This window comes from Episyrphus balteatus, chromosome 3, assembly GCF_945859705.1.
Source record: "Episyrphus balteatus chromosome 3, idEpiBalt1.1, whole genome shotgun sequence".
NCBI classification, from domain to species: Eukaryota; Metazoa; Arthropoda; class Insecta; order Diptera; family Syrphidae; genus Episyrphus; species Episyrphus balteatus.
The window spans coordinates 110645316-110661677 of NC_079136.1; the positions used below are offsets into that span (position 1 = coordinate 110645316).

Sequence of the window (16362 nt, forward strand, 5' to 3'; positions counted from 1 at the left end):
ACGACTAAATTTACTTTCAAACTAACCTTTAACCGTATCTCTTTCCAAATAAAACATTGCATCCATTAGATATGTGAAATACTTCACTTTATATTTTTACAGAAAATCTGTTAATCCGTTTGGTGAAAAAATTGTTATTTTTTGAAAAGTATGTAAAAGGTGACTAATACCACTTTCAAATATTACGTCTCATATATCCATTCACTCAAAAAAAAGTTGCTGACATAATATTTTTTGTATTTAACAATTAGTTTGAGCTTTACTGTAAAAGCAAATATTATCCTCGCTCATATATTAAAGTATTAATTAAGATTCGAATTCATAAGAATTAATAAAATTATCCTTTTTGGCGGTTTAACAAAAAACATTCAAAATGGATTTATTATGCTCTGAAAATAATTGATTCAATTAGATCAATAACTTATTTTGTCTACAACTGCCTCAGACAAACTTTTTATTTTTTTTAAATTTCTGAATAAAACTGTATTGTTCATAAATACATTCTTTATCCATCTAGTCAGTCAAATCAGAGCCAGTCTACTAATCTACCTTCAATTAAAAACAATCAAAGCTATATTGGAAGAAACCACGTTGAGACGGATAGTGTCACAACTCAAAAACACATATTTTTCAGGAGAAGTAAAATACAAAAATCAGATAGAGTCACGTCATTTAGTACCTTGTGAACTCGAACATCGACTTTATTCAAAACAGACGCTTTTTGAGATGTGTAACTATGCATCTCAACGTGCGATATTTTTAGAGCCACTTCAGATAATCATTAAGCTTACCCTTATCATAAAAGTCCTTTTCATTAAATACTATTATTTTTTTTTTAAATTAAACATTAAATTTATTTTAAATTATTCAGAAAAAAAAATGAAATACATTATTTATTTAAGCGCATTTAATAAGAAATCAGTCTTATAGTATTTTCCCCGAAGATATGATAGTGTGGATGCTTTATATTTTGGAACTTGATAGAAACACAAAAATCAGCTCGTTGTCAATATATAGTAGGTAAAATCTGAAAATTAAGACGAAAAATACATATTTTACACTTTTGAAAATAAACTTTAACTCACCTCTAAATTCTCCTCAGAATAGCCTAGACGTTGCCTCCCAATCGAAATCCTTCCCGCAACAAATTGAAAATTATAGATTTTCCGGAAACTTCTTGAAATTGTAAATCCTTGAAGTTGGCTGGAAGTATATTGACATCTCTGGTATCGTTGAGTTAGAATCAAGGGTTCCCGTTGGTGTGGAAAAGCCAGTAACATTGCCATTTCCCCCGATACTCCCATTGCCACTGCCATTCGAGATCGGTCGATAGATGGCAGTGGCTGCATAGTAGCTCTCGGTTGGTCGCGCCGGTACCGGTGGTGGCTTGGGGAATATATTATTCAAAGACTGCGGTGGTCGTGTGCGAACGTTCACATAACCGCCCGAAGTTTTTGGGATAAAATTTTGCATATGCGGTGCGATGTACTCTTGACAAACAGCATCGGATACTTCTGGAAATAAATTTCAACATTTGTTATCACAGGACATACAGTTTGAACAGTGCCTCCCTTTTTACCTGTGTAATCTGGCGCAATGTGATGATGTCGCATGTCATTCATGGAGCATGCACTCGCAGCACTCGCAGCACTCGTGTACATGTTCACGTTAAAAGGCTCATGATACATGCTGTTCTTGTCCATGGAATCGCTGTCATCCATGCCGACCTGGTGTTCAGAAAAAAGACGGAGAGAGAAAGGACGACATGAAACACAATAACAATGAAATGCATACAATTAGGACTTCTCTTCAAATCAAGAGCGTTGATGTTGATGCAGAGGAAGGTTGTGAATTGCGAGTAGGTACTCAACCTACCCTCTAGCACTTTTGGGGCTAACTAACATCATTTCGCCCGAAAATTTGCATAAATATTCGATTGACCTACCTTCATGTTACTGCTTCCATGATGCATACGCTTAACCCCGCCAACGCTACCCAGCGCATCAGAATGGAAATTGTGTTGGAACACGTCCAAGACGTTGCTGCCACGGGCCGCTTTCCGTTTATTTCTGGCAATTATCAGGAGAATAACAGCCACCAGGAGCAGAATAATTGTAGTCAACACGCCTATTATCACACCAACGAAGCCCTCTTCTGGTTCTTGGTCGATGGGTTTTGGTGCAATAACTGTTTTGTGGGGAAAAAAGCCATAAAAATACGATTTATTTTAATCTTTTCAATTTTTTCGTTTTTCTTGTGAACAATTTTCATAACTAGGACGGACAATATGAAGGAATATGTTGGTAATCGCTTTGAAGTAGGACAATTGGTTTTTGAGTTTTCTCTTACCTTTAGGTATATGATTGTCTTTGTCGTATTTTGATTGTGTGCCGTCGCGTTGATAGGGGATTTCTTGCGAAGGTGTTGTTTCAGGAATTTCTTCTTCGGTGAAATTTCCTATTACTGGAGCTGAAACAAAAAAAAAAAACACAAATTTAAGATTAAAAATAAAGTTACCCTGGTACTTTTTTTTATCATTAAGTTTAAACCTATAATGGTAGATAACTCTGACTATTTTTGTTAATACAAATAAATGAAATCTTTAGGTATTGGAACTACGTGAGAAGTTAGACCGATGGACTGATTCACCCTGGTTAATAGTAGTGGTATTAGTTAATTCTCGGAACAGATGCTTGGTTCAATGAAAAAGTGTGACTCATTCATAGGTTCCGCCTGTACCTGTTAGCAATGCCAGTGTCATTTCATCTTAAAAAACAAGTCATATCGTGGACACAAAGCCAAAACCACGAATCTGCAACATTGTAGTTTTGAGAAAAACGGGTTCAAAGTTTTGAAAACTCTTGTAAACTGATGATAACTCGTGCAACGGATATATGTGTGGATCAGAATCAAAACCCATTTTTTCCACTGTTTTTTTATTTCGAATAAATCGAGAAAAACTTGTATCTCGTAAACGAAACATTTTTTAGTACTTTTTTAAATGCAGGATTGATTCAATTAGGATTCCTTACAGTTGAAGTACAGAAATCGTGATCTGAGGCTTTATGTTTTAGAGCAATACCGAAAACAAAAATGTATAGAATGGATTTTGAAAATCACCTATGAATTTCAGACCAAAAGAAGAAAATATGGCATTAAAAAAACTTAATTAAGAACGAGAAAACTTTGTTTCCTTTTTTTTAACTACGCCTACTTTCTGGAACAAATAAATTCAATCCTTAATGCCGAAAATGTTTGTTCTCAAAAATCCGTAAAAATATTCGGATATTCCCATCTGATCTCATTCCATAGATAAAATGGTTTTTGAATTTCAAATTTATTTTAGAAATAATGTTTTAAATGGATATAATGGATTTTGATGCAAATAAATTTTTTTTTGGATATAATGGGTTTTGAAACAAAAACTCAAATGTTAATGGGTTTTGAAATTAACCACAGATTTTGTGGTCTGATTTCTATGGAATAAAATGTAATTAGGGAATCAAACTTGGGCGCAACGTATGTATTTGAATAATAGGAACAAAACCTCATACCTAAGTCATTTTTTTGAAAAGTGGATATAATGGGTTTTGATTCTGATCCACACATATATGGTTTAGGTTGCTATGCAACAGATGGCTTGACGCAGTGGATTGAGAAACCGATAGCAAGTTCAATGACACGTTAAATTGAAAATGTTCAAAAATGCAGATTCGCGGTTATGGCTTTGTGCCAATGATATAACATCAAGTCCAACTTAAGACAGCTTATACATAGTCAAGTCAGCAGTTCAAGATATTAAACCGTTGAACGATATGTATTTTGCATTGGTGCAGAGTTCCAGTGTTCGAAACTCAAGATAGTTTTTAAGTAGGTAATATTTTTTTTTTACTTAAAATTAATTGTTGAATCAACTTGTTTTTATTCAAAGCACACAATCTGTTTTCTTATGAAGTAATAACGTAATTTAACAAACAATCAATCTTTTTTTTTTAATTTTGTTAAGCATTCTAAATTATTTGAGGAAAAAGAAAATCAATTTTTTTTATAATTTTTAGGAATAAAAAACTGTTTTCCCTGGGGTATTAGTGTAGTCGAACTGTATTCTTTTGATTCTAAATAATAAGTGTTTATTTTTTTAGAATTCCAGGCAACTTTCAAAAAATAGTCGAAAATGTACAACCTTGGAGTGGACTTTTCAGTGTTTACAATACTTCTTTATTTGTATAACTGTCGATCAACAACGCGTATAAGTTTGCAGAAATCAACGGCTTAATCACATTGTTCATGCACCAGAATATCGTTAACTATAAATGACAAAACAAATCAGAAAAATAGAACGGTTGAAAGAAAGTACTTCACTAAGATCAAACCTTTATTTTCTGTAAATTCAACAAGTTTAATTTAATATTTTTAACTGGCTTTCTCCGGCTCCACTCGAAATTTTTTGTAAGCTTTTTATTTTCATTTCATAATGCATGGTCATGTCAAATCCACCCTCATTTTTATTTTATTTCCATGAAAACCATCTCCAATTTTAATGGTTTAACTTTTATAAGTTCAAGTACAACAAAAAAAAAACTATCCCCATTACTAAGTACCTTCACCAAGAGTAGGTACTTCATTGCAAGTCATTGCCCGCATCAAAACCATCAACATTGCCCATGCATACAAATGCGCTTATTATATAAATATTTTTACTCAAGATAGTTCCCACAATGACGTGATTTATTCAATTATAAATAATTAGCTTAACTTGGTTTTATATTTTTTTGCTTGCTTGCTTGAATAATCAAAGTGGTGGCAGTTTTATGATTTACATCAAGATGCTCTCCAAGTGAAAAGATTTTCTTACAAAGGTCAACCATACGGGCTCACACAGACTTCATTGTTTTATGATTTATCCCGTATAATAAATATCTCACTGCGACTTCCTCCATTCAATATACAATACAAAAACATATTAACTTATCAGAAAAAAAAAATGAGAAAAAACTTACCCGACACAAAAGATATTTCGCTCAGCATAATCCACCGCAATGCGAAATATAGTCGAACTCGTAAAAATCGTCCCAACCCATGATGCAATTTAATAGTGACATCTCTTGCATGATCCAATACAGTGTCTGGCATATAAGAAAATAGTACTGGCTGTCCGGTATAGTGACGTCCGCCCATACTGAAGTAAACTTTCGCATGAACAAATACCTTAAAGAAGAAAGATAGATAAATGGATAAAAATTAGAACACAATTTAAATTATGTTTTCCCATACAGGGTGGTGTAGTTTTTAAAAGATACTATGATAAAATGAATCGAGATTTTATTTCTGCATAGAAAATTTTTATATTCTTACTGAGCCTTTTCCAAGAGAAATTAGACCCAATCCTGTAAAAAAGTTTCTGTTTAACAAGTTTTTATAAGTTTTTGGGGAAGTTTAATAGGTGCTTTACCGCTTTTCTCATTGAACAAACATTTTTTTGAATGGGTCTCCGGAAAAATTATCGAAAACTGTTCATCGAACTACAATTCTTTGAACACAATTCAACTTTGAATGACGAAGACGATTCGTCGCATGCCAGTTCGTCGAAAACAATTCTTTGCTATGCTTCAACAACAGTAAATCGAAATACAATTCTGCGAGTAGCAATTTATCAAATGATAATTTGTTGCCCTCTTAAGGTATTAAAAATGTTTCAAATCACAGAATAGCAATTTTTGGGTTTTTGATTGAGAAAAAACTTCTTCAATTTGACATCAAAAACATCAACTTTTTACACTATCGAAAACGATAAGAAAATTTTTTTGCATGGAGCTTTTAATATTTGCTTAAAAACAAATTTGAGAACTGAATTTTTGTAAACAAAATTACTTAATTACATAAAATTTTGAAAAAAAAAATAGGTTGAAATTAAATTTTTAAATTTTGAGTTTGAAAAAAAAATTGGAAAACGATTCCGTAAAACAGTTTTATTCAAATGTAAAATAAAAGGAAAAGTTATTGGCTTTACAAAAAGATATAAGACGTTATTGTAATGGGAACCATTTTTTTCAATATTTTTTTTATTTTCTGAGACTGTTATTGGAAGAATTGTTTTTCGATTAGTTGTTTTCGATTAAATTGCTATTCGAAGAATTGTCATTCGAAAATTGCCATTAATTTGACGAATTGTCTTTCGAAGAATTGTCTTTGGATGAAGTGTTATTCGTTGAATTGTTTTCGACGAATTGAAATTCTTGGAATTTTTGTTCGCTGAATTGTTTTTTTTTTGATGAAATGTGTTCGAAAATTATAATTCGACGAATTGTTTCCGATGAATTTTCGGCACATCTTTTTTTTTACCCTCTCATTTTTGTACATACATAATGCAATTCATCTACAGTTTAATAATTTACTGAACAGAAAATGTACATGCATTTTGAGCTAACTAATTTTATTTGTAGGGTTAACACACCATGAGTAAAATTAGCAATGAAAAATAACCCATTAAGGTTAAAAATTGTTTTTTTTTTTTTTTTTTGATAATAATACCTAGATGACTAATTTCCTGAGATCTTAATATTTATTGCTTATCACCCTGTGTCTATTTGAGAACAGCAAAAAACGATAAAGTTTTGTGCTTTCTGACAAGGACATAGCCAACACATCATCCCTAACCCTACTTGAATTCCTATCACGTACGCGTCGGGAATATTGATTGAATCAACGAGCGACACACGAGAAAAGTTTTAGCACAACTTTTGCTCCCAAGAAAGAGGTCGTCCTAGCATATTAGTCCTTGTCTAAGTAAAAAAAGGACCCTTATAGAGAGAGACCTGCTACACAGTTCACCATATACCAACTACTCCAGTCGTTTATTATTTATTAGAAAATTGATTCCCAGTGATTCGCAGTTTGATTAGTTAATTTACGTATCGGTAACGCTTGAATGCTTGGCCCATTGCTCTCGCTTTAATTCAATCAATATTCGAGTTTATAAATATAGGCCAGCACACACAGGCAGGACCATCCATCCCATCCAGTAGGACGATGATGATGACGATGATGGCAAATGCCGGCTCTTGTGTAGTAAGTAAGAACTTTTAACGAGATTTTGATGTCTGGCAATAAATAAGCTTGAATGGTTGAATGACCCATCAAAGTTCAGTGTTAGAAATGCCTGATGGGTGCTGGCAGAGGAACGGATAGAAATATTTTATATACAGGGTGTCCCAAAAGTAATGGATCAAACGAAATATGCTGATAGGTCAACTTAAGGGCTCTCAGAATTTGGTAACTTGTTCATCCCAAATCCTTACGGTTTTCGATTTAATGCAGTTTTTATGAAATTTCGAAAAATGCCGACTTTGCATCATTATTTTGCTTCCTCCGCTCATAATTGATTTTTGTTTTTTACAATTCTTCCACTAAAACGTTGCCTAATAATAGGAAATAATTAATTAATCAAAACATTTTTTATTTCATACGCCATTTTGCTGCAAATTAATTAACAGTTTCATGTTTTATAAAAACTCAATTTCTTACTTTTATTTCAGAGCAGCATCCCGAAAAAAAAATTGTATGGTGTGATACTGGTTTATTATTTTAAAAACTTGCCGTGTTATTGCAGTTTTCAAAAATGTATAAAAATTTCCAAAGTTGAAATTAGAACGAAAGATATTACAATTTAAATGTAACAAAACAGGGTTTTTCAGAGAAAAATAACAAACAAAAGTCGAGACTTTTATTCAAAAAGAAATAAACAAACAACAGTCGAGAAAATGTGTTTATTTTTCTTTGTTATTTTTCTCTGGAAAACCCTGTTTTGTTACATTTAAATTGTAATATCTTTCGTTCTAATTTCAACTTTGGAAATTTTTATACATTTTTGAAAACTGCAATAACACGGCAAGTTTTTAAAATAATAAACCAGTATCACACCATACAATTTTTTTTTCGGGATGCTGCTCTGAAATAAAAGTAAGAAATTGAGTTTTTATAAAACATGAAACTGTTAATTAATTTGCAGCAAAATGGCGTATGAAATAAAAAATGTTTTGATTAATTAATTATTTCCTATTATTAGGCAACGTTTTAGTGGAAGAATTGTAAAAAACAAAAATCAATTATGAGCGGAGGAAGCAAAATAATGATGCAAAGTCGGCATTTTTCGAAATTTCATAAAAACTGCATTAAATCGAAAACCGTAAGGATTTGCGATGAACAAGTTACCAAATTCTGAGAGCCCTTAAGTTGACCTATCAGCATATTTCGTTTGATCCATTACTTTTGGGACACCCTGTATAAAGGATTTCCGAATATCCCCAATCATTTTGATTTCGGTGTCAGAGTACAAACAAAATACATTAACAACGACCGACACGAGAAAGAGATTCGAAAAAGATTCCTTCTCGTTTCATTCACAATTGCAAATAACAAAACGGAGATAAGCAACGCGCCATGAGAACATGACAATAAAATGTAATAACCTGCGTTATCACATTACTCGAGCTATAGATTGGGGATAGAAGGGGAACATTTTGATTTCGTTTCAGGATCATCAGGGAATTTTATTGATAAAAATATGCGAAACAAAATTGAGGGAAGCAACCATCAGACTGTGTATAAAAGGATATGAGGGCGATTATTTATTGAAATCATTTTATCTTTTACGTGTATCTTTGTGCGATTTTTGTTTCGGAACTTTTTTTTTTGGAGTTCAAATAAAATAAAATCACAAACCATAAAACAAAACCATTTGCCATTTGCAAGTATAAATTATTGAATTAGAGGGGGGATATGGTTGGGTGAAATAAGAGCGAATGGCTGTTGTTATGCGAAGTGAAGTTTGGGGCTACTAACAAAGTTGAAAAAGAAAATTTGGCGGACTAGTCAAAATAAAAAAAGCTTCAAACTGTCACAAAGTTTTGGATATGGGGAACTGGTAAAATGGAAGCTATTGATAAAAATATATACATATGTACATGAGTTTTCAAAAACGATGACGGTTTTTGTGGTAAAATTTAACATATAAAATCAAATATTTAACTAAAGAACATTCATATTTCAATATGATTCGGCGCCCGCAGTTTCTTTAAAAAAGTGCAGTCAAAATGCAATTCTTTAAAAAAATATAATAAATCTTATGTAATTTTTATATATACTTTATATTTATACTAATAGTATTTGAACAAAAAAAAAATCAATATTACATTCTCACCTGAACATCTTTCGAAAACATATTGTTGGTATACAATACTATAGAGCTGAAGTTTCTCACAGTATCAAATTCAAAAACAATTTCAACTGGTTTTCCCAACAGGTTTGGCGTATCGTTTCTCCAGCCCACCCATTCGTAACCTGAAATAAAAACGATATTTTTAATTAATATGTCCTAAAAAATAAAAGTCCGACCGAATAGCAAAAGTATAAGACGTCAAGATTATTTTTGACGATCTTACTGATCCGAAAGGAGAGGCGATAAGGATGAGAATACGCTTTGTAGCGGGACGAAATGCCATCACTTCCAGTAGTCAATTCACACATTTGGCGATCATCATCCAGATCATCAAACAATCAACCAAATTCTTCAAGGTAAAAGTCTGGATTTTTGAATGTCTCAAAAATCCGTTTGTCTTAAAAAAAGTCAAAAGCGGCTACCCATTTTTTCTATTTTTTTAATAAATTGATGCTTTTTTTAAAGTTGAAACAACTTTGATTTAAAGATGTTTTATAACGGTAAACTACTTTGATTTTGAAATTTTCGTCTTCAACGCAAAATCATTCCGAAAAATAGTTGAATCAACGTGGTTTTCGTTGATTTTAAGTTGTTTTTTCCCTCAGTGTAAATGTATGTCTAATGAATGAAATATCGACTTAGTTTGTGTCGAAATTTTTTTGACGCTTTGAACTTCCGCCAATCATAAGTAGAAGGTGTAAATTAAGGAAGAGCTATGGCTCAAACAAAAAGTCGAAAAAAGAATGAAGGAATTCAAAATCCCAAAACAAGATGACTCAAAGGTTGTTTTAATAACTGTTAAAGAGCTTATTCTGTCTCCTTTTTATCGCTAGCCCATAAAAATGCACAAAACTTTTTGAACACGTTTGCATTTTTTTTTGTGTTGCACAAGCTGAAGTTGTGATACATTGATTTAAACGATTCATATTTGTCAAACATCAAAACTTAACTTGTGTATATGAACATAAGTCCTTTAACTTTTTTTAAAGCCCTGAATATATTTCAAAATATATCATACCTCTCACTTATTCATGCGAATCAAGGTTTTTTTTTATCTAGACTATAAATAGAAAGCTACACCTACCCACTCACTGGAAGCACAACAAAAAAATGATTTATGTATTATCATCTATTATGAACTTGCGTTTATTTTTTGTAGCTTTCACATTCTTCAGACATCTTTTTCTCTTGTTTTTTTTTTTTTTTTTTTTTTTGAATTCCCTGATTGTTTTTCCCCATTTTTTTGTTAAGTTGAAAACTTTTTCGCTACTTTATATCATCTGCGGATTTTCAAAATAGAGTTGCGATAGTTAAATAACTTTCCACTCTTTTATAGACTAAGTTTTGCTAAATTCAACAGGACACCAGGAGAGGAGATAGACAAAACAAAAAAAAAAAAACTTCCTCTGAAACTTTTATTTTATTTCCTTTTTTCGTTGTTGTTTGCATCCCTCCTTTTTATTTTTGTTTCCCTTTTTCCCTCTGTTTTTGTTTAACAAAAAATAGAAAACAATATATATATACCTACCGACATATAATAACTTTTCCTGCGATAATCGATTGTTTTGGGAACTTTGGCCTTCGAGCAGATGGAGTTTTCGGATACACCAACCATCGAACACAAAAGTTAGTCCATGTGGACATGGACACAGTGTCTATTAGGAAACAGGTCGAAATTTATGATATAAATACTAATTAGTGTGTCAATATTATTGTTTTGGAATTTAATTATCACTTGGATTTCATTATCGGCAAAGGATGGGTGATATTTGTTCCGTTTCGGGATTCAGTATTCTGCATCCCAGCCAGTACCTAGGAAGCTAGAACTCTGGCTGAGGGTGTTATGAAATATTTTATGAAACCATGAACGAGAAGCGATACGTAGAGGGGCGACGCGACGTTGTGTATAGCAATTTTGTTGTGACCCAAAACTTAAACAACAAAGGAAAAGGATAACGTTATCCCATTTTTGGCAGTGTGGTGGGTGCAATTGCTATTATGTGCAAGATAAACAATGTTTAAGCTTCCCCAAGGGGGTGAAAGTTCGGCCGGAGGGAGGTGGAAAATTATAATAGAAAACTTTTCACTTTGGCATTAACTTTAGACTTTAGACGGAGAAATGGGAATTGAGAGTCGAGTCGAGTCGAGTAGAGTTTGCTATGGATGGAATGTGTACAGCGAATTTTGAACTGTTGGATGAAGATTTAACGTTTTCATTAACGAGTTATTTACTAAGCTTCCTTTAAACTTTTCAAACTTGGGAGGCGAAGGCAAAGGCGAAGGGAGTTCTAGAAACGATTACCTTTTCATATTTCTTAGATGAATTTAATGCGTTGATTCTCTTTGCTTAAGTGAGATTGACTTTGAGTAGTTAAACCCAAGTTGAACGTTGATCTTTTTTTGCTTTTACTTATCAAAATTTTGCACATCAGACATGTCCTTTTGATATTCGCCTTGAAAATTTAAATCCCCAGTCAAAAATATATCTAAAAATATATGTAACTTACCTTTGCCAAATCCATGAATATCCGTACGGAAGTTATCTTTTCCTTTTTGTCCATCGACTAACTGACCAAGACCACCAACAAATTTATCATCTTCTTCGTGGCCATCATAAGTTTTATCTGATAAATCGATTTCAATTCCACGTTGAACACCTTTGGGTAAAGTGTAGGATACAATTCCCTCTGGAAGATGAAAAATAAAAAAAAAGGAAAATATAAGTAAATATAGCTTAGATGATGAGGATAGATAGGATATAAATGTACCTATTGTAAATTTTTGTTTGTATATTTAAGGAAGTAAAAGGAAAAGATTCTTTTGAAAAAAAAGTTCGTGATAACAGAATTGGCTGCAATAAAAATATTACAAAACTGATTTCTGTTGGAGATATTGATATTTTATTTTGTGAGTTTGTTGTGAAAACAAATTTATATTGCAGCATTTTTATTGTATGATATTTTGAAATCTATGTTACAGTTAAATAAAATAAAAAGTTCCCCTTTATTTACAATTAAAATTCAGAATTTGAAAAGATGTAAGGCCAAAGGAATTAGTTTATAAGCATGTGAAGAGTAAATGAAATCTTTTCGCATGAAACTGAACAATCAATTTTTTTGACTCTCCGAAAATTAAATAGAAAATCAAAACTATTCAAATATGATATTCTGTTCTAACCACAAAAATAAAGAGGTGCTGTTTTAATTGCATGCATTGAAAAAAGTTTTTGGTTCTATCAATAAACATCAAAACTTCAATCAAAATTTCATTTATTTAAGTTGCTTGTATAGACATTTTGTTTTGTAAAAGAATTTGTATTGACCCAATTTGTATTTACGACTATTTTATATCTAAATAGCAGCTAGTACTCTCTATCAAAACATAACAACGAAGAGAAAAACACTTATTCGACAAAACATCTCGTTCAAAAACAAAACTTTTCCAAACAGAATCCCAACCTAAATTGAAATTTTAAATATTTTTAAACTGAAAAAAAAACCACTTAATTGATTCAAAAACCATAAAATGTCATGTCAAAGAAAATGAGACATCGCATCGCAGCCAAAGAGCAAAAAAATAAAGTCAAGTATCAAGTTCACAAGCGGGCGGAAGGCAACATTTTATTAGCTTGACTCTGGGTATACTTATGCTTATATATGTTATCACAGCCGTTTTTCAGTCCTAAGTCCAATTTCGACTCCGGCGTGTTGCCCTGTTTTCTTTTTCATGTTACAAGTGCAATAAAATCGTAAGTTTTGAGATTTTATTTCAATTTCATTGCTGTGTTTTGCTTTATTTAGAATATTTTTTATTTTGAATTTTATAGAAAATGTGTTCGTTTGTTTTTTAACGATCGTTTTTTATATGCGTTGACTTTTTGTACGCTGTTCATTTCCCCTTCTGCTTCTATAAAGTTGTGTCTTAAATATTCGTTCCAGATGTCAACCTTTAAATGTCACAACTTGTGATTCTTTTCTTCAATTCTTCTGATGTTGTGTTGTTGTGTGATAACTTACCGATGCGATGCTGGCACACAATAAAAGGTATTAGAATTTAATTAAAATGAGAAAATTAATTTATATCAAATCGATTCAGCGAGGCCGAGACCAAGGGACACAAAACCAAACACAAATTCAAGACACAGATGATGACAAAAGCCTTGACACAGTGGATATTACTTTCGAATGATTGGGACCTAACAATAGATGCCGGCATTGTGTATCGGGGAATGGTTTACTGTGGGAAACGTTTAAACCATTCAAGCTGCTTCAAAATGGATTATCATAAGCTTTTCTCGAGACACGGATAGGGACCGAGCAAGAGCGAAGATTTGATGTCAGTTTCATATGCACAAGCAATTAACTTGCTTCATTATAATAATTTCCAAAGAAAGGACAGTTCACAAGTGCGGATAGCCTGTGGATGACTAAGGAACAATGAGAAGAGAAAGGAAGATGTTTTGACAATGTCTTCAGCCTTTTAAGGAAAGATGACGCATTTAATATATCTTCTGTGTGCTTTGAACCAAAGATTGTATATATACCTACGAGTGAAAAGAAGAGAAAATTCTTTGGGTTTTTGTTAGAATTTTCTTTGAAATTGTTGCTTATGCTAGTTTGTGTTTGTGGGGATAGTGTCGTTGTTCTTTATCGTCGTTGGTTCTTTAAGATAGGTCATTGGCTTGGTTATCTACTTTACTGTGTTTTATAAAGATAAAGGTTAAAGGAAATGTGATTTTAACTGGCATAATGAATTGAGAGCTGTTGAATAATTAAGGTGCCAGTCTGTGCGGCTCCTTTAGAGTCGTTTATAGAAAACGAAAACAAAAGAAAAATTTAAGCTAAGAGGTTGAATGAAGTCGCAGGGACACTGCTTCTTTAATTCAATTATATTCTAGATTCTGTTATAGTTAAAGTTTAGGCATTTTTGCCCCCTGGAGTGCTATAAAAAGATCAATATTAACAATAATTGGTGCAGTTACAAATTCTTAAAGCTGGTTTGAAGTGAAAACGCTTCCAAGCAATACTTAAATATTTTCAAATAAATTGTTAATTATATTGGAAAAAATAAAAGAGACAAGGTTGCAATCCACACTGGTAAATTCTCATTGGTGCATTTGGAAACTAGATATTCGATGACGCTTTTTTTTAGAAATTTGTGATTTGATAAGTTCAAAATTTAAAACCTTTTTATATCACGTTAAGGAAATATCAGGAACTAGATATTTAGGCAACGTCATTTTCTGAACGGAGATTTGAGTAAATTGACTAAATTAGTTTGTATTATTGTCAAATTTCGAAATTTATTTGAGAGTATTAAAGATCGCATGGCCCAAACACCATATATCAATTAAATTTAATAAATAATATTAATTAAGACCGATAATGCACTTTTTACTCCTTTTTCACACAAATAAATTTAATCTGTTACCGTAATTCTGAAATTAAAAACAATCAGCTGTCAAGTAGACAAAACAAACTTTCCTACATTTTTAGAGAAAATTTTCTTGACTAGCTTTTCGGTCAGCTTTCCAATAAAATTACCTAATTTGGAAGACATTTTTTTGACAGTTGTTGATAAATCAGAGACCGATAGTCCCTAACGTTTCTGAACCTGTCCATTGAAAACTTTCAGTTTTAAATAATTAAAAAAAAAAATCACGAACGACTGGATCACATTAGCTTGCTATTGTAGAAAAAATTTTATAAGTATGGCATTCTTATAAAATTATTTAAAATGGATAGCTTATTTGATAATTATTTTTGACTAGTCGAGTTTAAAATTACTCCGAACGTTTCACATTAAATTGCATTGAGGTCTCTATATTTAAACTTTTTGTAGGTACTACAAAATCGCATGCTCAAAAGTCCTGCTTATATCCTCAGGTGGAACGTAAGAATGAGTCACACTTTTTTGTGCATATAGACAGTGTTTTCATGTCAAAAAAAAAAAATAATATGTTCTTATGGCACTTCTTTGGGAATTTTTGACAGTTGCAGTGAAGAATTATAAATAAATACCTATACGAGCACATTCTATAAACTTTTTTCCAATTCACCAATAACTGTTATAACTCAAAATTCCAAGGAAAAATATTAAATGTTCTCTCCTGTTCTTCATTTGAAAATCTAATCAGTTGAAGGTCGTCACAACTAATTAGTCACAAAATTGAGGTTTCCTGTTTTATCTCCCTCGATATTATTCAAAGTAGAACGATAACACATGTTCATGACTATAAGCCACACTAACTCTCTTGTGCTCCTACATACATAAATTCGCTTATGCTGATCTAATTACCTTCAATTCCACTTCTCCTTTTTTTGATGTTTAAAATATTCATTTCTTCGTTTATTTCTCCCCCTTAATTCAAATTTAAAACGAAAATAATTTCAGTAATAATTCGAGAATCACTAGCAACACGCGTTAAAGACCTCAATTTGATTTAATATTGTAACAACAACAACAAAAACAACATCAGTTCATATAAAACTTATACACTCTACAACATCCGCTTCTAATTGTACAATTCCACCACCAAAAAACACTATTCCAAAGGCAATGTCCTTGCTTTGAGGAAAATTTAAATGACTTTGTGCTCCTGTTTCGCCCTTATTACCTTCCGTCGCGTCATGTCGTCGGAATCGTCGTCGTCTCGTCTTGATCTTTGGTGTTTTCGTCAAAAATTTAAGAACTTTGGAAGACCCACCAGATGTAGCAGATGACTGAGTGACTATGCAATAACACTCTTGGCGAATCCCCGCACATGTAACGGCACCACCGCCACTATACCACCGCCACGGAATACAGTGTGGCTGACATCGAGGGGGGAAATTACATATTTATTTCCAAGTCAAAACAGTGACATGTTTTTAATTAAGAGGCGTGATAAATGGCAGCAGTAAATTTCAAAATGAAAATGGTATCCTTTGGAGCGCGTCACATCAGTCAAGGGCGCATTTCTTAGGTTGTAGCTTGTAGGTATACATATGTAATGCGAAGAAAGGAGAACCTACATATTTTCTTTGAATTTCCAATGTCAAAACCACCAACCACTTCTTCATTACCAGGAGCGTAGTTATAATTTCGGAATGAGACAACGTGTTTTCCTGCAGGACAACTAACAACTTAGACTCCAAATTTGACTT

At 32.3% G+C, this 16362-nt stretch overlaps 1 protein-coding gene across 1 annotated transcript in view; it reads right to left on the bottom strand.

The window, feature by feature from the left end:
- Window positions 1-862: 862 nt before the first annotated feature.
- LOC129917143 (discoidin domain-containing receptor 2-like) overlaps window positions 863-16362 on the bottom strand; it is a 115392-nt gene continuing 99892 nt past the window's right edge. The window contains exons 6-13 of the mRNA XM_055997509.1: window positions 11725-11904; window positions 9200-9339; window positions 5001-5208; window positions 2350-2469; window positions 1946-2187; window positions 1580-1727; window positions 1086-1514; window positions 863-1027 (exon numbers count right to left, since the gene is read on the bottom strand). Of these exons, the coding sequence (XP_055853484.1) occupies window positions 1156-1514; window positions 1580-1727; window positions 1946-2187; window positions 2350-2469; window positions 5001-5208; window positions 9200-9339; window positions 11725-11904 (1397 nt within the window). The 3' untranslated portion in view covers window positions 863-1027; window positions 1086-1155. The remainder of the gene's footprint in view (window positions 1028-1085; window positions 1515-1579; window positions 1728-1945; window positions 2188-2349; window positions 2470-5000; window positions 5209-9199; window positions 9340-11724; window positions 11905-16362) is intronic.